Source organism: Histoplasma capsulatum, assembly GCF_000150115.1.
Source record: "Histoplasma capsulatum G186AR genomic scaffold supercont2.4, whole genome shotgun sequence".
Taxonomy (NCBI): Eukaryota; Fungi; Ascomycota; class Eurotiomycetes; order Onygenales; family Ajellomycetaceae; genus Histoplasma; species Histoplasma capsulatum.
In genome coordinates this window covers 2,391,038-2,412,337 of record NW_025544804.1, presented here as the reverse complement: position 1 = coordinate 2,412,337, position 21,300 = coordinate 2,391,038, and the positions used below count along the sequence as shown (strand labels likewise).

Below are 21,300 nucleotides of genomic sequence, written 5' to 3'. Positions count from 1 at the left end.
CTACTGAGGGAGGTAGCTGAGAAAGCATGCGTGGGATGATAGGGGATTTCGTTTTTGCTGGTCGAGGGAGGGCTAGCTCTGCAATGTTTCGGGCGAAGTTTTGGAGGCTGCCTGAGGTAGCTCTGAATAACGGCAAGGGTGCCATATTTTGACTAAATGATATCGACCATGAAAGACAAAAGTGCGATTATATAGTCAACGGTTCGTTTCGTATGTAGTAGCAGTTTCTCAGGCTCGTTTGTGGGAAGAGAGTCGGTGAGGTGAGACTGAAGGTAGAATCAAACTGCGAATATACTAGCAGATATAAGATAATCGCCGTGTTAGAGGCAATTGAAGTAGTTAACTAAGCAGTTGTAGATATGTAAATGGAATGAGTACTAATAGATAGTCACAGAGCAGAAATGAAGGGAGAGCGAAAGACCAAAGTACAGATTAGCAAGCAGGAGATGAATCCGAGTGACAATGAGATAGAAGATGCAGGCTCCAGGCAGGTTGGGAATATTTCCTGATTGGGCCCCAGCCTCATGTTTATTGGCGATGGCGGGGGACGACATCGCAGGCTTGGCGCATCGGCGTGGCTGATAGGAAGCGGCTAAGGCTGCCAAGACGTTGCCCTACATTAGGGCGATCTGAAGATAGTCAAACCATCGGCACTGGAAATTGGATAATCACATGAGGTAGAGTAACTATTATGTCCACAGGTATGGGGGAATAATGGAGAACCTCATGGTTGCGAACCGAGGATTCCCAAGTTTAGACGGAATGAACAGAGGAATTTGTCTTAACTTGACCCCTGAGAGGCCGCTGGGCCTCCCTGGAGATTCTCAGAGGTTGGCTATCCCAAGAATTGAGAAAAACGTAGTCACAGTGCATAAATGTACACGAACATCTAACCCCAACTGAACTCACACCTTAACTTCTTCGTGAAATAGGGTTGATTCACATGGGAATTCTTTTGTAGGGACCTGGTAGCGTACATGACAATAATCTATCGACTGCCATGACAGATGCAGATCATCTGGATACCACCATGAATTGAAGAGTTGCGCCTAGCTTCGTTAGGAAATCTTGTTTGATCGTTAAAATCCAGAGTTACCATGCTCAGCGCCTCTCATGTCTTCAGTTCAGCGTTCACTTGTGCATCTGTTGGATAAACCCCCTTTGAAATATAGGGTGCGTACATAGATCTCACTTTTTGGGGTACCAGCCAAGGAGCAACAGGAACAAACCACACCGAAGCACACAGATGACATGCTAGAGAACGCCTGGATTAACCCAGGGGTAATTCAGTGAGTCTCTTCGCACTTCCAATCAAAGGTGGCAGGTGGGCATCGTGTTATTGTTTTAGCCTCCTTTGGTTAGATCCGCATTTAACCCTACGGATTACTCGGGGAGAGAATAATCGAAGTTTTGAAAAGATCAGTATCGTACATTGTATTATCCGGAATGTATATCGCTTAGTGTGTGGAAAAAAAGAAAGGAGGAGACGCTTTCCACTTGAGGTCGAAAACGCAATTTAACCCTTCGATTCCTAGCCATGGTCACCTAGAAGAAACGGGACAGGTTAGCATTTTAAGCAGAAGAGTCGATTTGACCGATGTTTGATGTTATGTCGGCAATCGATTAGCTCAATTTGCCATTCTGGATCCATCTGAACAGAGTGGAACAAAGGGAATAGGGCTGTTCATGTCGAAATGAATCTTCACACGGTCACAGGCAGGTATAAATGGCCATGGGTGAGAGATTGGGAATGAATGTGTAAAGATAAAAAATTTATGAACACAAATGATGTATCTATATCTACACTGTCCTTGTCACATCGTCAACTTTTGTTTTCCTCTACTGGTAAAGGAGCTTCTGTATCATCCTCTTGGGTTGGCACATCAGCGGAGTTCTCATATTGGCCATTTGCAACTGCATCCGACGCATCGGATGTTTGATCGGGGTTTGCAGCAGCCGCCTCTTTGCGTTTGTTTGTCGTATTCACCAAAGGTGTCTCATCATCGTATAATCGCAGTAACATCGCGCGCCGTTCCTCTTTAGGCAGCATCAAGTTCAGCGAGTACATACTTCTCCATAGCGGGAGAACCATACGTTCCCTAAGTGAGAGTTAGTGAAACTTTTACACATGTCATGGATTGCAGATTGGAATCATACCGGAAGCCATCTTCATTGTCTGTGGGCTCGATTCTTAGAACACAGCATCCCATGTCAATATCCCTCGCCCATTCACCGATTTCTCCTAATTGCTTCCACCCATTATCGTTTACTTTGGGAAACATTTCAATAAGGAGCTTTCGCAATGTCTCCTTCTGATATATTTTAACCACACGGCGCGGTCCAACCCAGGATTCAAGAATCGCAAGTCCATCAGTTTGGATACGCCATGGGCAGACATCTTGTCGTTGCACATCTTGCTTAACAAACATTTTGACGCCGGCATGTACAAACTTTATTCCAGCCCCTTCGTTAGCAGTAAGGATATCACGAGCTAGGGTGCTCGTATAATAGATCGTCTTAGCTGGGCGACCCTGGAAATTCCGAACCATGAAACGATCTCTCGGGAATTGTGGTGATATGTCATAAAAGCTGAATATCTGATCAAACTCTTCGCTCTTGGGATCTAGATACTTGAATGGCTCTTCCACTGGCTGGCCAGGTCGGCGTTTTGCGGAGAAAGCGGTTGCTGTCGATACAGTAGGTTTCTGTTCAGCATATACATGCGGTTGTGATTCTTCTGAAATTGGTGGGACTGCTGCCTCTTGCTTGGTTTGTAGCTCAGGGACTTCCTCAACAGAAGGAGCTGAAGGAACCGTAAGGTGACTCTCCTCCACCTTTTGTCGTTTGTTTGCAAGATCTTCACTTGACACTTCAAATGCCCGTTTAGCCAAGCTCTGAGTAACAGGGACCGGTACCGGCACGACATGTGATTCTACGGGAGTTGCCTCATCCGATACACCAGCCAGCTCAACGGAAGCATTGGTACCATCTCGGTCGGCTAGATTTTCCGTCGTAGGTTCAGGTGCGGAAGTTGATGTAGGCTTTTTAGCACCCTCTGGTCTTGCTTTAATGTCGCTTTTCTTTTCTAGCACAGCGATGAAGAATGCACCAGTATCTTGCTGATGGGGATACACGCGCATGCATCGGGATAAATCGATGCCTTCCTCTTCTGCAGGAGGAAACATGCCCTCCACTATTCTGTTGAGGGTAACATCACCTTCCGAAACCGCTTCTTCGACGTCTTTCCAGTTGGCCCATATTCTCCCTTGTTTGTCCATAACGGTCCAGGTAGTCAGACCCGGCGACCTTTTCATGGCAGACAACTCGTTACTGCAATCCATGATGTGAACCTTGCTTGGGCCGCCACACCGGTCAATGACACTCGCAATCACCGCTTCGTTTTCAACAGGGTTCATGCTGCAAGTTGAATATACCACCCTTCCTCCCACTTTTAGCATTTGCAAAGCTCGAGTTAGAATCCTGTACTGGGTTAGGTGCAAACCAAGGGCATTGGCAGGGTTCCAATCCTTCCATACATTCACGTTTTTGCGAGTAGTTCCATCACCCGAGCAAGGCACATCTGCTAAGATACGGTCAAACTTGAGGTATCTGTTCCTTATGGGTTTACCTTCTGGGGAGGGCAGCGATGGCAGCTTAATTGAAGGATACATCGTAGCATCATGGTTTGTAATAATTAAATTTGGAGAATTGAGTCGTTTCATCTGATGAATTAGTAAATGGGCGCGCTTGTAATCGTTATCGTTTGCAATAAGCAAGCCTGTCGATCTTCCATCGTCATCCATACCGTCTGATTCCATTTCGCCATTAAGCAACTTAGGCACATTTACGGTTCCCTTTCTTCTTTCAGCATCCGCAGCAGTTTCAAGACGCTTAGCAATCTCTGCCATCCTCTCTTCTTCTCCCGCGTGTACCAACTCCATCAATTGTGCAGACTTGCTACCAGGCGCAGCACACATGTCTAACACCGTCATTCCCGGGCGGACGTCAAGTACCAGCGGAGGAATCATGCTCACTACCTCTTGACGGCTGATGTTTCCAACTGCTGTTTCCGCAACGAGGAATTTTTGAAACGAAGCGAATGGTGCGAACCGGCGGATCACATTTTTGGGAGTTGTCATGGACCAGGCTAATTGGTCCGGGTACCAAGGTACGGGATGAGGAGGGTCGACAGGGTTGCCCTCATGTGTGATGGAGATAATATTAGGAATATAAAAATCCTTCAGGCGTTCTTGTACCGCGAGAGCATGGCTGAGACACACCATATCATCAGCTCCGTTGCGTAGCATTCAAAGGGCTGCCTTAGCCTGACCGAACGCACCTTTTGGATCCTGTGAATCGGAAGCTGTTGGGTAAATTTCGTCTGAGAGCCTCCCAAAAATCATCCTTTTCGTCATCATTAACAATATGGAGGCTGTTGTAATAGTTTTCATATTTTTCATTCTCCTTCACTATGATCGTGGAGAAATCTGGTCGACGGCCGTGATTACCTACACCACTGCCGCCCTTAAGCTAATGTCAGTATACAGTGTATAATAATGAAATATGTAGTATGTCTGAATGGAATTGATTGCGACTTACCTTGTTACTCTTGCGTTTGCCCATAATAATATTTTTATTGACCTTAACAATATTTGGATGGTAGCATCGAAGAATCGTTTGAAATTTGGATTTGGGGGGAGTGACGGAGGAACTGTCGGACCGAGGCTCCACCACAGACTGGAATGCGATCAGTTCACAAAAGCTGACACCAGAAAGAAGTGGTAACGTCAAATTCAGCTTTTATGCCTTCAACATTTGAGTGCGGGAAAGGAATATGAGCAAAGAATATGAGCAAGCCCATAGCAAAATTTGTGAATATGGGAAGGGTAAGAGATGCGCATGCACTGTTTTGGCATTCTAGGACAGGAATCTGAAAGGGCAATTCTCTTCGCATCTTTGCGACCTTGATCAAAGCTTGAAGTCAGTATAACGAGTACCAATAAAACATGATATATGCAGAAGCACACTGGAGTCTATATTCATATATGTTCCACAATGTCTCCTGTAATCATTATAGTATTCTAGTATTTATTTGGAGATTCTGGGAGAACAATCCCACGATTCTCCTTGCGTTTCCGGTAACATTAAGAAGTTTGTGACAGTAACTCCTTTAGTTATTTCGATTGAGGTTTTTGAGGGGTCTCCATTCATGTTGGAGTTGACGATGATTCCAATCAGTCCTATCATGCTTGGTCTTGGCTTGGAAATTTCCTCACATCACAAAGCCGAGTCGTTGGACAGCCTGCAAGCCACACGGGCCGCCGCATGCGGTCCAAAACGCAGGAGTGGGCGAGAAAAAGAAAACATCTTCACCAGGAGATTGCATCCATTCTTGTGCACATTGCTTGAGTGGTCAAAGATAGACGACATTTTCTCAGCCAAAACCGAAGAGACACCTTGTGCCTTCACCTGAATAATTACAATTTCAAGATACCTTGTCAATATGGAACAATAAATTCATGCAGTTCATACGAAAGGACCGACTTGGCATTCCTGAGGCTCAAAGTTTCAAGAAGGACTTAGTGGGCCAGCCTCAAATTTCGTATTGAGGTGCAGATCACACAACTGGGGGATCAGAGCCGCAATGCAGGAGATGTGATAATTGGACCAAATCTGGAACAAGCCAAGAGCCACAAGGAGCATTGGAGCTGAGCTTTTAGCGGTGTTGAATCCCTGCAAATGGGGGACAACATGGCGCCAGAACTTGCTCAATCAGGGTCCGTCCACCTGGGGCCGAACCAATCCTGAGAAGTGACTGGTGACTGGACCGCAAAGAAAACCCATGATTCGCTGAATTCTTCCGTCTCAGGACCTGATTAGGATGGGCCATTTACCGTGTACGAGATGATTGCAGGGAAACTTAGAATAATTCTTGGTGGTTCAAAGCTTTCTACCCCAGTCAAGCTTTGAATTTTCGAAGACTAATTCTTTCATGAGCTGAGCAACAATGCGGGCCACCAACTCTTCAGGGAGGTGGCTTCAAACTCAGCCTTGTCGCACCCCTGGTCCTCCAAAAAGACCGCGCCAGACAAGAGTCTGGACGAAACAGACATGACCTCCACTTGTGTGCCCGTTGCCTGCAGATTGCGCAGCAGCCCATCACCTCCGGCTGCATATCTTTTCGAAATTTGGGAAACCATTCTCTGTTTCTGTCACTAATCATGTCAAGAGTGGGCCTGGGGACTGGGGACTGGCTTTGCTGTCGGAATGCAACCGAGCAGACTCCCTAAATTCAGCGTGACACTAAGATTATTTTAGTAAGGCCACATGCTCCCAATCTCAACATCAAAATTCCCGTGTTCAAAAAAGCATCTCTCAACTTTGAGCTGATACTTCTGGGAAATAGAAATATGAAAACACAAATTAGTTTCATTGATAGGCAATTGAAAATAAGCTAAGATCATACAGAAATGGTGATTGGATAGAGTTGATTTGCTATCCTTACTGAAAGAGTATCTTCCAAATCATTTCCCGCTCACCAACAGGAATCATTCCTTCTTTGATTTAGTTTATTACCTATTTTAAATTAGCTTATTTTAATGAGTGACTAATCATGAATACAGCGTTAAAGCAGCAATGTTTTCCTATGCAGCGGCTGAGCTTCCTCATATAATTCTCAAAGGTTGATTTAAATTCCACTCTCTCCGCATTGTCCAGCTTGGTCTTGCGTATTTCCCAACCTCTCACGTTTCTTAATTTATTCAGAACAGCCGCTCTTTATTATTTTGGAGTTCCCTCGGGGTCAGCTTCATTGTGTTTCTTTGGCTGAACTACTATTATATTCCCCTCATTACACATAAACCCAGTAAAGATGGGTGACAAAATGGCTGCTCCCGCCGTGCCTGCTGGCAAGGAATGGTCACATGGTTTTTGGTCCTGCTGCAATCCATTCAGTACATGTATGCTCAGGATTGCGCGCTTTCCTCTTGACGAGATCTAATGAAATGCTAACTTGGTTCTTGAACAGGCTTGTTGACTTACTTCTGTCCCTGCATGGTCTTTGGTAAAACTGAAGCTCGGCTGAAGGAGCCAGGAGCCACTGAGCACAGTAGTATGAATGGCATGGTAAGCAGCAATGCGCTCTGTACTGACTATACAGCGAAGAGGAATGGAATTGAATTGTTTAGCTGACATTAAACTCCATCAAACAGTGTTGTGCTTGGGCATGCTTGGCCTACGTAGGGTGTTCATGTATCCTCACAGCACTCCAACGTAGCAAGATTCGAGATACTTATGGTATCGAGGGCTCAAGCGCGACGGACTTTTGCGCATCATTCTGCTGCCCCTGCTGCACCATTGTGCAAAATTCGAAAGAATCCGTGACGAGAACGCAGGCAAATGGAGCTTATCAATCACCACCAGCCATGCAATATCCATGAAAAGGGCGCGATGTGGGACATGAAAGAACCAAGAAGGCAGCATTCGTGACAGGATTACCGTTTTCGTTTAATAAGACCTCTATTGTATTGCTTTTGTTTTACTTTGCATGCTTTTATACCTCCTAAGTAATTATTTATTGTCTATTTCCACTTAATCCCTCTCGCTTCTACAAGAACTGGATGATCCTGGAATGGCCTATGTCTGCCGATTCTTACATAGATGCCTGCTTCACTTGGCGCAACCATTTATTTACTTCCAGAATTTGACAGGCTAATACGATTATTTAGCTATTTATTTATTTATTTATTTATTTATTTATTTATTTATTTATTACTTTATTTATTATTTTGTTTATTATTTTATTTCATTATTTTTTATTTTATTTTGTTATGAATTGTACGACTGTTTTCTAATCCAACTCACAGGGGTGGATTATCCGAGCTTCCGGCTGGTCCAGCTCCTCGATTCGGAAACTTGCGCTTGATCTCCCCCCTTCTCCAGAAATCCTGCTCCTCCCATTAACTAGGATGACCACCGAATCATCAAGAATTTACTCCGTCCTTCCATAGGTCAGATGATCTATGAAGAGTTACAGATCGCGGGCTTACATAGAACAGTTTGTGAGGTGCATGGGAGCCCTAGAGTCCCGCATGTACCCCGTAGTATGTACATACATCAGACTCCCCACCACAGTTACCAAGGCTTGCTAGGCAACCCTATGTTGGCTGATGCCGGGGTGTTGTCCTTGCTGACCCCACTCTCCCGGCTCCCGGTCGTAACCGGTGGAACCCTGGGACCGACCAGCCCCAACCCGCGAGATTGATAAGCTTATGGTACCCCTATTTATTTTGATACATACGCCCTATCTGACTCAAAAACACACCTGGACACCTTTTCATAGTGGACTAGTTTAAGTTTTTAGTTTACATCGAAAATTTGGAATCTTTCCAGCTGAACACCATGCCTCCTCCATCAGCTACAGGTACAGAAGCGGCAAGCTCTAGTTCCGCTGCCGGGCAAGTTAACGCGCAAGCGATGCCCGCATTCCCTCGACCTCCGGTTTTCAAAGACAAATATAAAGAACGACAGTATCTGAAAGGGAGATTAGCTGCTGCCTTTCGAATCTTCGGAAAGTATGGCTTTGACGAGGGTGTTGCCGGCCATATTACGCTCCGGGACCCTGTCGATCCCACAACATTCTGGGTGAACCCCTTTGGCGTCGCCTTCTCTCTCATCAACGCCTCCGACCTTATTCAGGTTGACCATGACGGAAGGGTGATTGACGGTGGGAAGGTCCGTCTACTGAATACGGCAGCATATATGATCCATGCCGCAGTGCATGATGCGCGGCCAGATGTGGTTTGCGCTGCACACAGCCATAGTATCTATGGACGCACTTTTTGTGCTCTTGGAAAGCCGCTGGATATCACGACCCAAGACTCCTGTGCCTTCTACAACGTGCGTTCCTTTCCATCCTCTCCATCCTTTCCATCCTCTCCACTTCATCCTCATCTCTATTTCCTCTTCAAAATTGATCGAAGTTATAACCCTTTTTTAAAATTTACTCATTGTTCTCACATACCTCCTGTTTGTCTTGTGATATCTTCCTCTGGTCAGAAAAATAAATGGCAGCATCTCGTTCTCCGCACCCGCACCATGCGGCAAAATATAAACTAACTTTGAATATGTTCCTTGACACCTTTTAGGATCTCGCTATCTATAAACAATTCAAAGGCGTCGTCCTCGCTAAAGAGGAGGGGGAAAACATCGCAAGCACGTTAGGCAACAAAAAGGCTGCCCTTCTGCAAAATCACGGTCTTTTGACTGTGGGCAAAACGATTGAGGAGGCAGTATTCTGGTTCATCTCTCTGGAGAGATGCTGCCAATCCCAATTGATGGCGGATGCCGCAGCAGCGGGTCGCGGCAGTGTGACGGTGAAAATCGAAGATGAGGATGCGCTCTTTACCTATAAAACCATTGGCACTCCTGGAGCAGGCTACTTTAATGCGAAACCCCTGTTTGATGTCATCCATAAAGAAACAAATGGAGAGTATTTGCAATAAATGGTGTCCCCGTATCAGAGGGGGGAAATTGCAGTGCACTTGGATGGCACCAATGGCGATGGATGGCCTGTTTGGGGATTGAATGGGTGAACCTCGGTTGTCATGTAGGAATGAAACAAGGCAGACTTTGGAGTATGTTTCCAGCACGCAGTTATGAATGTGAATGTCAATGTTACGATTATGGATCAAGGGTGGTATGGGCACTCGGGGATGTGAAGCTACAGTTAGCTAATGATCCGTTCCATGTTGGGTATATTCGTAACACTGGCGATAGCTATGAAATTTATTGTTGTATTGAATAGTTCATATCTTGAATCTGTGGCTTTGTTGGCCCAATGTTTATCACGTGAACATGAGGTGCCTTTCCAAAAGCACAGACCACATCAATCTACTGAAATTTTCATTCTCGGAGTTTTGTTTTTCCTTCTTCAAGAAAAAAAAAGTTTTGATAAAATTAAATCGTCTTATCATTTCTTCCTATTCCAACATCTCCTTTTCCCTCCTCTAATCCTATTCATCCCTTGCATTTTTTATTTCCTCTTGCCGAGAGGGGTGTGTTTTCTTATTCTTGTTTACTTTTTGTTGAAATTTTTTTTCATCTGTTTTAACCCTCTCTTTTAGTCTCTTCAGTGAACTGAGCCTTCAGAATGCTTGGTTCCGTTCGTCGAGGAAATGTCCTCGCACGCACTCTACGAACGTGCATTGCGCGCCCGATTAGAATCCAGTCAGGCATCCAGCAATCAATAAACACTTTCCGGATATCTCAACAAACGTCTGTCCTCCCGACAAGAGCTTTCCATGCATATCCGGCCCTCAGGTCTTCCCAAGCAGCCAGCGCCGTGAAGGAAGCCGAAGAACCACCAGCTGAGCTCACTCAGTTTTCCGAACTAGCTTCCAATGGTTTGGTCAGCGACAATATCATTCGCGTTCTCACCAATAAGATGAATATTACAACTATGACAGATGTACAGAGGATGACGATCAATGCTACGCTAAATGGTTCTGATGTGTAAGTGAAGCTGTTCTTACGATTTTGATTTCCATTCAATTTGTCTGATATTTCCATTGTAGCCTCGCCCAAGCGAAAACTGGTACCGGAAAAACCCTTGCTTTCCTTCTTCCAGTTATCCAAAATATCCTCAAAGATCAGCACCTCGCCCAGCGCCCAAGGTTTTCTCGTAGCCAAACCGACGCATCAGACATCCGTGCCATAATCATTTCCCCCACTCGTGAACTTGCCGAACAAATTGCTGTCGAAGCAAGGAAACTCGTGTCAAATACAAGCATCATTGTCCAAACAGCTGTGGGAGGGACAAAGAAGCGTGAAGGTTTGATGCGGATTCAGCGTGATGGGTGCCATATCCTGGTTGGCACCCCTGGCCGCCTTATCGACATATTCTCTGACCCAAACAGCGGTGTTGCTGCCCCGAAATTGAGTGCGTTAGTTCTTGATGAAGCGGATCGTCTGCTTGATATTGGCTTCGCTCCTGACATCCAAGAACTTCAAACCTATCTTCCACATCGCCGTGACGTTGACCGACAAACTCTTATGTTTTCCGCTACTGTCCCGCGAGAGGTGATGTCCATGGTTCGCCAGACTATGAAGCGCGACTTCGCTTTTGTCAAGACTGTCCAAGAGGATGAAATTCCGACTCACCTGACCGTTCCTCAAAAGGCCGTTTTCCTCCGAGGCATGGAAAATCAACTGCCAGCCATTTTTGAACTAGCAAAACAGGGCATCGAGAAACATCGAAGCGATCCTGCGAATAATATGCCCTTCAAAGCGATTGTCTATTTCAATTCTACCGCCGAGGTGACTTTGGCAAAGCAAGCCTTTGCAGCGATGAGATCAAGCGCCTCTTCGTTCTCTCACCCCCTGCCTGATACTCAGTCCTATGAAATGCATTCTCGCCTGACTCAAGACCAGAGGACAAGATTTTCAAACATGTTCCGTAGCTCCAAATCTGCTATTCTTTTCTCTTCCGATGTTACCGCACGGGGAATGGACTTCCCTGATGTCACCCATGTGATCCAGATAGGAATCCCGCGGGATAGGGAAACATATATTCACCGCCTCGGACGGACAGCTCGCGCCAACAAGAAGGGAGAGGGCTGGCTCTTCACTTTGGATCTTGACAGCGGCAATCTAAGGCGAGCCCTTAGAGATCTCCCAATCCAAGTTGACGATTCCAGTCTTCTCACTGCAGCAGCTGACATGACCACGGACATTGGCCACCCACCTTGGGTCTCCGATATATTTTCCCAGGTGAAAAGCGGCTTCAAAACGGTTTCGATCAAGGACAAATCTGCAGCCTATGCCGCATATTTGGGCGTAATGAGCCATATTAGAGATAAATTCGAGGTTGTTCGCCTTATCAACCAACTCTCGACTCATGGCTGGGGTTTGCGGGAACCCCCTGCTTTCTCCGCAACGACAGCTTATAAACTCGGGTATAAGGGTGTCCCAGGTCTGAATACCAAGAATCCTTATGAGAATGAGGACGCTCGCGAATCCTCTGGGTCTCGCGGTTCCTATGGATCTATTAATTCCTACGGCTCTCGTGGCTATGGTTCTCGTGATAATTTTACTCCCCGAACGCCTTACGGCTCTCGTGGTTCCTCTGGCGGCCGTGGTAGTTCGTATGGCAGCGGCACTCGAGGTTCTCGTGACTCTAATTACAGATCTGGGAGTGGGCGTGACTCTTTTAATTCCAGAACAAACCGTGGTAATCCGTTCGACTTCGACTTTTGAGTCAATAACGAGTCCAGGCGTCCAGGGCAGAAAGCTGTTATGAACACTCTAGTTTCCCGTTCAACGCTGCTCGCATCACATCCTGACGCATTGATTAAAAATGCACGATGCGTGACTTGGATGCATTCTGAAATACAATTAGCCAAACTTTCTTCATTTTCTTTTCCCGCACTGGCGCAGAGTTTGGCGTCGGGCCATTCCTCTTCCTCTCTCGCTCGCTACGATCATAGACATGGGGCACGGCATGTTTATTTCCTGGTGTTCCTCCTTTTGTTCACGTTAAAGCTTATCGGGATTTTTCACTTTTGTCCTCCACGATGGGGAAGACGTTTCCATTTCCTTCTTCCATTTTTATACCGGTGTTATAGGGGTTGAAAAGGTGTTGTTCGTCTTCTTTTCTCTATCGACTGAGGGTGCCATGTATTTCCCATTCTCAGATTCATTTCTTCAATCTGTGTTAATTACATCTGTTACAACCGATTTATTTATCCTAAATCTCTTCTCCCCTTTTCTTCATGACTGTATAGTAGTGGTTCCTGCCTTGTGTATCTTTTGTCCTTCTAACCACCCTTTGTCACTCCATACCGCGTTTATTTAACTCATAATTTTCTATTCCTTTGTTATCTGTGTTACCGAGGAAAAAAAATCCTCTCGTTATGAAATTAATCCTCTACTTTTAACTACTCGATTCATCTGGCAGCGCACTTTTCAAGTGTAGGTTTTCACAAATGCATTCGGTGGGCCATAGATGATGCATTTCCTATCGTTGGGGTTGCCACTGTGATGTCTCTCGGCAAGACAACGCCAAAATCTACGCCTTTATTAGCTATTAGAAAAGCAGTCCATCTTCATTTATCTGTCCAAATCATTCTTGCTCATCTATTACGACTTCAAAAAGGGGCATTGAACAATAATGGCATCTGGGGGGCTGGCCACTGATCTAATTCGGTTGGGAATTTAAAACTGGGAAAGCCCGGCACCATGCTAACGAGGGAAAGTCAAAGAACGTTTTGCTCGGAAAAAGCTTTATTGTTTCATTGTTCCAGCTCGACAGGTGTCAAGCCAGTTCTCGGGAGCGAGGTTCCAGGATGCGAACCCTGAATGTCTCGGGCGTTGTGGCTTTCAACCAAGGCAGCGGTTGCTCTTGGCGAGCCAGAGGGACTTGTAAGCGCTGTCGTCGACGTCGAACTACTCCTGCGCAACCACGTAAAGCTTCAGCTCAACACCCATTCACACGACTGGCAACGTCACTCTCCGGGCGGCTACGGAAACAATAATAGGTACAAAGTGACTGCCGGTATCTGCATTGTCTATCCCCTGTGTTATTTATAGAATAAATCTAGTTTACTCTTGATTTATAACTATGTTGCAGTGCTCTTTTTCTTTGACCATTGTTGGGTCGTATCCTTTCTTTGCTCGTCAAGAGCTATTAAAACTCCAATTTTTGCGTAGTGAGGGATTGTCTTGTCAAAATTCTGCCTGGCGCAGCCTTATTTGGTATTTGTTCTCTCTCCTCCCGGCCGCATTCCGAGACAGGATTCAGGCCTGCGATGCCACTCCTAGCTAAAGATAGGAATGGCAACTTCGAACCACCCTTTTCAAGCACGGCTTGAACAACTAGCACCAGATGCCGTCATCAGATTGAACGAGGCATGTCCCAGACTCGTTAGGGAATATGTGTCATTCGCGCGTGAAGGCGACGAGGGGATAGCCGAGAGTCTTCTGAAACAAAAGCGCCAGGAAACTTTTGCATCCAAATCGCATATTTTTCGTCGGCAACCTAGCAAACGCGCTTTTAGCAACCACGAAATTCACGCCGTCATAGAGCAGCTAGTTCGAACAGATGGCTCCCTTGGGGTCCTCGATTACCTCCTGACAAAAAGCAACGATGCAAAGCTCGAGAAGCACCTCTTCAAACAGCAGCAGCAGCAGCATGTGACCAAGAGCGATATTGGCTCCCTTCTAATATGGGCGGCGCGAATGCAGCATCCATCTATGGTGTATCTTTTGAGTCTACATTCCGACGAGACTGGGTTAAATGAAGCCTTGGACGTTGTTGTGTCGGGACGCCACATGGAATGCACGAAAACCCTGCTTCAGAATGGGGGAGACCCCAACTTTTGCCAGCAAGCATTCCTGGCAGCTGTGGCCCGCGGAGACACACCACTGGTCGAATTACTCCTAAGTGCTGAAAAACGAATAGCAGCTTCTTGCCTTGATCAAGCATTACCTAGCGCTGTTGCTGCCGGACGCTTCGGTCTGGTTTCAGCGCTGCTGAAAAGCGGAGCAGATGGCAATGTGCCTGGGGCCCTGGAAAGTGCAGTTCGCGCACGGAGTCGGGATATTGTTGTTGCATTTATTTTAGCAGATCATCCGCCCTCGAAGACATCTCTTGATCGTGCTGTCGAAGTCGCCTTTGATGAAATTGAATCCGGTTCTGATCTCCAAAGAACGCTCATTGAGATCATTCTCTGCGGCGGCGCGAATGGAGAAGCGGTCCCCAAAATCCTCTTCAAAGCTGTTGAGCGGAATGACGAGAAACTTGTCTCCTTGCTTGTCACGTACGGTGCTTCTGTGACGTACAATTCGGCCGAAGCTATCATTCATGCAATTAAAATGGGAAATACCAACTTACTGGCGAGTTTATTCAGCGCTCGTATCGATGGACAATATGCCTCTCATATTTTAACAATGCTCCCTAAAATTGCCTCGAGTATTCCACCCTCGAAGCAGTTGGCAATTATTTCCACACTGGTGGAGCGAGGAGCTTGTGGATACGCGCTTCATCCCTGTTTGGTGGATGCAGTTCAGCGAAATTACTATACTATTGCCGAATATCTTGTGCAAAAACATGCCTCCGTCGATTATGATAACGCTGAAGCTCTTCGTTGCGCAGTTTCTTCTGTTTCTTTACCGCTATTCGAGCTGCTTCTCAAGGGCTGCCCTTCGAAGGAGTCTTTGGAACTTTGCTTTCCCTTATTAGAAGCTGTCCCTTCTAAGCCTCGTCTGATCATGGCAGGGCGCTTGTTGGCAGCTGGCGCGAAGGGCATCGAAGTGGAAAATGCCTTGATCAAAGCAGTAATGTCTGATTTTACGATGGAAAAGATGCCCCTTATTTACGAGTTTGTGCGGCACGGAATCGATGTGAATGTTCACGGAGGGAAATGTTTCCGGGAATCTGCGGCTGCAGGCGATATCGATGCTTTAAAGTTACTCTTAAAAGGAGTTCCTTCGCCTGCTTCACTTGCCCAGGGAATTATTCCTGCCCTTAATTTACCGAACTCCGATCTCCGATTCGCTATACTGGATCTGCTTGTTTCCGCTGGTGCGCGTGGCCCTCCTGTCGACGAAGGCCTCCTATATGTGATTAATGACAAACCTGTAGATATACCTTTACTGCAGCTGCTGCTTGATAAGGGCATTGCTGACGTTAATGCCAACAATGGGAAGTCGATAGAACTGGCAACCAAACAGGGAAATTCTGATCTCCTTCAACTGCTCTTATCACACAACCCAAGCCATACGAGCTTAAATACTGCCTTTCGCATAGCTCTTAATCTTCAGGACTGCTCTCTTCAGTACGATATCTGTCACGGACTCCTTGCAGCGGGCATCAAAGGCGAGACACTTGACTCTGGTCTCATAACTGCACAAAGACAGCCCTGGAGTCATCCATCGCTCATGGAGTTGCTTCTAAAATTTGGCGCTAATGTGAACTTCAAAAACGGTGCTGTGGTTCGAAAAGCGATCAAAAACTCCGATGACAAACAGCTCAAGATTCTGGTTTCTAACGCACCGTCAACAGACACTTTGGGTGTGGCTTTGGACGCGTTGCTGAAAACGAATACGAGCACCAAAAACCAAATGGCAGCGATCCTGCTGGATGCTGGTCGCGGCCGAATGCCAAAAATAATAAGCAAATTTTTGGCTGAGGCAGTGAGACTGAAGTCTGACACGTCCCTCGTGAAGTTGATTTTGGGATTTGGTGCCTCTATTAATGATGAACATGGACAAGCTCTTGCCTTGTCTATCGAAACCTGCTCTTTTGATATTATGACGATCCTTCTAGAACACGGCGTCGCCAATGAGTCATTAGAAACGGGTTTTACCTCCGCATGGGCCCTTCAGGGTGCTGAGCGATATCAATATACTTCCAGGATTCTCCAGGCAGGTTATGATGGACCGCATATTCATAGGGCTCTTGTTGAAACAGTAAAAGAGCCTGTTGTTGACACTGAGACTTTAAAATTGTTACTCAATCATGGTGCTTCGGTTCATTGCTCTAACAACCTCCCTCTCCTTCACGCTGCTATGTCGATGGATGCAGCTACCTTAAAACTATTACTGGAGGCCGTTTCCGATCGGGGAGCTATTAATGACATTTTTTCACAAATGACTTCAGCAGGCAATACTTGGCTTTCCCCCACCGGTCTACTGGTAATCAAGCAGCTTCTAGAAAACGGAGCTTCCGGCGAAGTGATTGATTCCGCCTTGGCAGTCTCTGTCGAAAGCTTCGGTATTATCGCCGATGCTACAGATGCTGTAGATCTCTTCATTCGATTCGGGGCGAATGCTGATTATGACAACGGTCGAGCTCTCAATATAGCTGTTGCAAAGAATAGCCCAGTGCTTGTGCGCAGGCTTTTGGGATCTGTTGAATCAACAGTCAATCTTTCTACAGCATTTTCTACTATCCTTTCATCAAACTTACCAGAAGACACAACCCTTGAATTGATCGAAATATTTACTCAGATTCCCGGAGGCATTCCAGATTTAAATAGCTACATGTATGATGAGGATGGAACACAGCAGGAACCAGTCACATTCGCAGCGTTAAGAAAGTGGCCGCGTGGAACCAAAATTCTTGAAGCTTTGTTGAAGGCTGATATTCTTGTTGACCAAACCATCCCATATGTCATCGAGTCTAAAGAAGGGTACGAGCAGGTTTCTCTCCTTCTATGGGCTCTTCTTCAGCCACAACAAAAAATCAGTCCTTATGTTATTGATTGCCTGCTGAGGAATGGAGGTAGGTGTAGAAATTTTTTCGCTTGGGTTTCTAAATTACCATTTCTAACAACTTTTCTTGCAGCAAACCCGAACTTCCAATCCACTGGATCTCACCAAACTCCCTTGCTGGTCGCAACAATGGAGAGAACACCAGATATGGTGCAAACACTCATCCAACATGGTGCAGATGTTTCAATATGCGACATATATGGGCGTACCCCACTTTTATACGCCAGTAAACGCGGCCAAGTAGCAACCTTGCGCCACTTGCTAAACGCAAATCCTGGCGTTGATGATGGCAGCATTCATGAAGCTGCGCGTGAATTACACGCTGATGCTGTCAAATTGCTCCTTGATTATGGCCATGATCCTAATTTCCCTTCAATGGCTCACGACGGCCGGAGTGCACTAGGAGAACTGTGTCTCAATGCAGCAGCAGATTCGGCGACATCGTTTGGTAAACTCAGACAGACGATTGATATTCTCGTGGCGGGAAAAGCCGAACTCATTTCTGATAGAGGCCGCAAGCCACTTTTGATGCATGCCTTGGATAACCCAACCGGCCGCACGAATGTTACAAAGGCACTCCTCGCGGGGGGTCTTTGGAGACGTGTTAATGACGAGAAAAACCTCTACTCTCAGGACGGTTTCGTATTCTCCCCTACAATGTACCTTGCCAAGGGTTTGCAGAATAGTTCCAAAGAATATGTCCCGGACCTTTTACATATCCTCAAGGCCAACGGATGCAAAGACGTTTTCTACAAACAGGAAGGTCCTCAACCACCAGACATGGTCGGGGCCCCACAAGACATCCTCGAGGAGGAAAGGAGGCGAAAAGCACGAGAACGCCGCCTAGAGGAGCAAGAAGAAGAACACCAACTAGCCCTGAAGCGCGAAATGGAAGTTGCGGAACAGCAAAATCTCGTTATGAAAAAGACCCATACTCTTCGGATCCAGCAAGATCGCGAGGTAGCCGAAAACCGTGACGCAGCCACGGCAAACTCGGCCGCGCTACAACTGCGCCTAGAAGCCACCGCAGCTGCACAACGGCAAGTGGTAGCAGACCAGCAGCGACATGCAGATCTCCAGCAACAACGAGCCCTCAACCAAATTCGGCTCGAAGCCACAAAGGAGGAAGGTAGGCTACAGATTGAATTCCAAAAAACATCTGCCGCAATCCAACAGAATGTTTTTGACGGACGAGTGCAGGCGGAGTCCCGCAGGCTAAAGGAGCTGGAGACTGCGAATGAGCGACAGTATAAGCGGGATACTGAGCTGCTGTCACGCCAAGAACGTGCTATGGCTAGTCGAAAAGCAATGATGGCAGATGCAAGAGGGTTTGCGTTACCTGCTATTAATGAGCCACAGCGAAGGATTGGGCAGGGCGACTTGAGTCCGGATTGAGCGGAAAGCTGTTTTTCTACTTTGAATATCTTCGTCGAATTTCCTTTTTTTTTTTTTTTTTTTCATCATCCATTTCTTTTCTTATCCCCTTTCCAATTTTGCTGATATTGACTTCTATTACCAATGTATGGAACTTAAGAAAGCTCCACAGATTATTTTCATGATACCACCTGCCCCCACCTGGCATATATATATGGATCCCCAATCTAAATTTATTCAGCATGGTGATTCCTTCCCCTGCTTTTCAAGATCTACTCAAAGACCCTATAGTTGCTCCGAGTCATTTCTCTATACAGCAAGATGTGGAAGGGCTTCCGGAGGTGACAACAGAAAGAAAGGAAAACAAAGGGAAAATAAGTTCTCCGTATAAACTAATGTAAAAAGGAAAGGTGGGGGAGAAATTTTCGACGCCACGCATTCGAGAAATGTTGTCATAATCAGAACAGAAAATTGAAAAGGAATAAATAAATATACTGAAGAAAAACAAAAGCACTCGGAGGAAAGTAAAGAAAAAACAAGATCATCTATCTATATGGATAAGAGTATGAAACATTTGCAATACCCATCAAAATGAGCTCATAATAACGAACAAAGGAGATGTAACAGAAAAAAAAAAAAAAAAAAAAGAAAAGAAAAAAAGCACGGAGCAGGAAACTGGAGTAAAAAATCCTAGGAATGGTACACGCATGTAAGTATTATACAGAGGTATGTGATTTATACCTCACGTTCAATCATATGCGTCCTCGCCGGACCAGTTCCAATCCACTTAATTGGCACACCGCCCATCTCCCGCTCGATGAACTGGATATAACGCTGCGCATTCGCCGGCAGATCCTCCCACCTCGTAATGCCCATCGTAGTCGATTTCCACCCGGGGAAGGTCACATACTCCGCCTCAACCTTATCCAGAACACCAGGCAGCGCAGGGAACGACTCCAACCGCTTCCCATCCAGCTTATACGCGACCGCCACCTTGATCTCATCGAAGTCATCCAAGATATCCAGCTTGGTTAAGTTGATGGAGGTGTAGTGGTTGATCGAATTACTGTAGCGACACATGACCATGTCGAGCCAGCCGCAGCGACGTCGTCGACCGGTTGTGACGCCGAATTCACGCCCGATCGTCTGCATCTTTTCGCCGATGGCGTTGTTCTGTTCCGTAGGGAAGGGGCCGGATCCTACGCGGGTGCTGTAGGCTTTCACGACGCCGATGATGGATCTTATGGAGGTTGGGTTGAGGGTTAGGCCCTGGATGGCGCCCCCGACGCCGGTGCAGGAGGAGGTTACGTAGGGGTAGGTGCCATGGTCGATGTCGAGCATGAGGGCGTTTGCGCCCTCGACTAGGATGGAAGGGGAGGAGCGGTATTTTGCCAAAAAGGTCATTTGATCGACGACGTAGGGTTGGAGTTTTGTGCGGTATTCCTTGTTGAATGGGAATCTCCAGGTCAGTACCGTTTATTCAGAACTTTTTGTCTGCTGGTCTTGCTCTGGAACTGGGAAAGGGGAATGCACATACATTGAACCTCCCAATCTCCTCTTCAAGGTCGTAATTCAGCTCTCCAAACCGCGCTCGGTATCCCGCTTCCAGTTTCCGTAGATTGTCCTCCACCACGCCCTCCTCCAGAACCTCTCCGATCCTCACCCCTCTTCTGGCCGCCTTATCGCTATAGCAAGGCCCAATCCCTTTCCCCGTAGTCCCGACCTTCTTCCCTGCCAAACTCGCCTCTTCCAGCCCATCGACAACAGAATGCAGGTCGAAGCAGACCTGCGCCCGATCGCTGATGAATATTCGCTCATGGGCGTCCTTGAGGCCCTTGGCTTTGAGCGCATCTAGCTCCTTGAAGAAACTGGGAAGGTGCACGACGGTTCCGGTACCAATGAGGTTGACACAGTCGGGGGCGATGAGGCCGGAGGGAAGGATGTGGAAGTCATAGGTTATATTATCATGAACGATTGTGTGGCCCGCATCTGCAGGTTGAATGGAGCGGGGGTTGGTGAGTCAATCATTGTCGATTGTTTCCACCATCTCTCATATCGGTCTGGTGCAATGTGAAGGAGAGGTAGGAGAAAGGACTGCAAAACTCACTGTGTCCACCAGCTGCTCGACAACAAAGTGTAGCAGATTGAGAGAGAAGATCTGTGATTTTTCCTTTGCCTGAGTTTTTTGAAGAATGAGATTCTTGGTGTTAGTTTTCATTGCGAACAATTGCTTAGGCTGACTGACAGATTTGATAGAATAAACAACAACGTTGGACAAGTGTTGGCCTTGGACTAACCCTCATCACCAAACTGCGCGCCTAAAACAATGGTGACCATCTTCCTGTCTCTTATCTCTTCCTTTAATACTATCCCGCGTGATCCCAGCAAAACAAGTCTACTTTTTCCAATTGAGATTGAATAAGCTGAATGAGAATTCTATGACCAGTTCATCCACTCGAATTAATTGAGAGCATAGTAGTTTCGCAAGCAATAAATGAAATATGGCTGGTTGAATACCGAAGGGAAGCAGCAATGGATCAGTCACGGTGCAAAAATATTTGGAGTTTGTAGCCGAATTTAGATTTGATAGCGGGGCAAATCGGAGGCGGCGGTGGAATTCATCCCTACGATGTGGCATGCTGAGAGACCATGTTC

At 46.4% G+C, this 21,300-nt stretch overlaps 6 protein-coding genes across 6 annotated transcripts; 4 read left to right on the top strand and 2 right to left on the bottom strand.

The window, feature by feature from the left end:
- Positions 1–1,822: 1,822 nt before the first annotated feature.
- On the bottom strand, positions 1,823–4,623 carry HCBG_03853 (tRNA (cytosine-5-)-methyltransferase NCL1; the record flags this gene model as incomplete). Its single annotated transcript, XM_045430902.1, has 4 exons — positions 1,823–2,099; positions 2,158–4,269; positions 4,340–4,524; positions 4,600–4,623. 4 exons carry the CDS (start codon positions 4,621–4,623, stop codon positions 1,823–1,825), a joined length of 2,598 nt encoding a protein of 865 aa, XP_045289045.1.
- A 2,239-nt stretch (positions 4,624–6,862) lies between these two features.
- HCBG_03852 (PLAC8 family protein) lies at positions 6,863–7,778 on the top strand (the record flags this gene model as incomplete). Its single annotated transcript, XM_045430901.1, has 3 exons — positions 6,863–6,959; positions 7,028–7,125; positions 7,212–7,778. The coding sequence occupies 3 exons, from the start codon at positions 6,884–6,886 to the stop codon at positions 7,437–7,439; spliced, it is 402 nt and encodes a 133-aa protein (XP_045289044.1).
- Positions 7,779–8,400: 622 nt separating this feature from the next.
- Positions 8,401–9,503, top strand: HCBG_03851 (class II aldolase/adducin domain-containing protein; the record flags this gene model as incomplete). The annotated part of the gene is made up of 2 exons (XM_045430900.1): positions 8,401–8,898; positions 9,147–9,503. The coding sequence occupies 2 exons, from the start codon at positions 8,401–8,403 to the stop codon at positions 9,501–9,503; spliced, it is 855 nt and encodes a 284-aa protein (XP_045289043.1).
- A 647-nt stretch (positions 9,504–10,150) lies between these two features.
- On the top strand, positions 10,151–12,937 carry HCBG_03850 (ATP-dependent RNA helicase MSS116; the record flags this gene model as incomplete). The annotated part of the gene is made up of 2 exons (XM_045430899.1): positions 10,151–10,512; positions 10,575–12,937. 2 exons carry the CDS (start codon positions 10,151–10,153, stop codon positions 12,253–12,255), a joined length of 2,043 nt encoding a protein of 680 aa, XP_045289042.1.
- An 893-nt stretch (positions 12,938–13,830) lies between these two features.
- On the top strand, positions 13,831–18,666 carry HCBG_03849 (uncharacterized protein; the record flags this gene model as incomplete). Its single annotated transcript, XM_045430898.1, has 2 exons — positions 13,831–17,281; positions 17,345–18,666. The coding sequence occupies 2 exons, from the start codon at positions 13,831–13,833 to the stop codon at positions 18,664–18,666; spliced, it is 4,773 nt and encodes a 1,590-aa protein (XP_045289041.1).
- Positions 18,667–18,883: 217 nt separating this feature from the next.
- On the bottom strand, positions 18,884–21,167 carry HCBG_03848 (adenylosuccinate synthetase AdB; the record flags this gene model as incomplete). The annotated part of the gene is made up of 4 exons (XM_045430897.1): positions 18,884–20,088; positions 20,183–20,634; positions 20,753–20,821; positions 20,943–21,167. The coding sequence occupies 4 exons, from the start codon at positions 20,980–20,982 to the stop codon at positions 19,381–19,383; spliced, it is 1,269 nt and encodes a 422-aa protein (XP_045289040.1).
- Between the last annotated feature and the right edge of the window lie 133 nt (positions 21,168–21,300).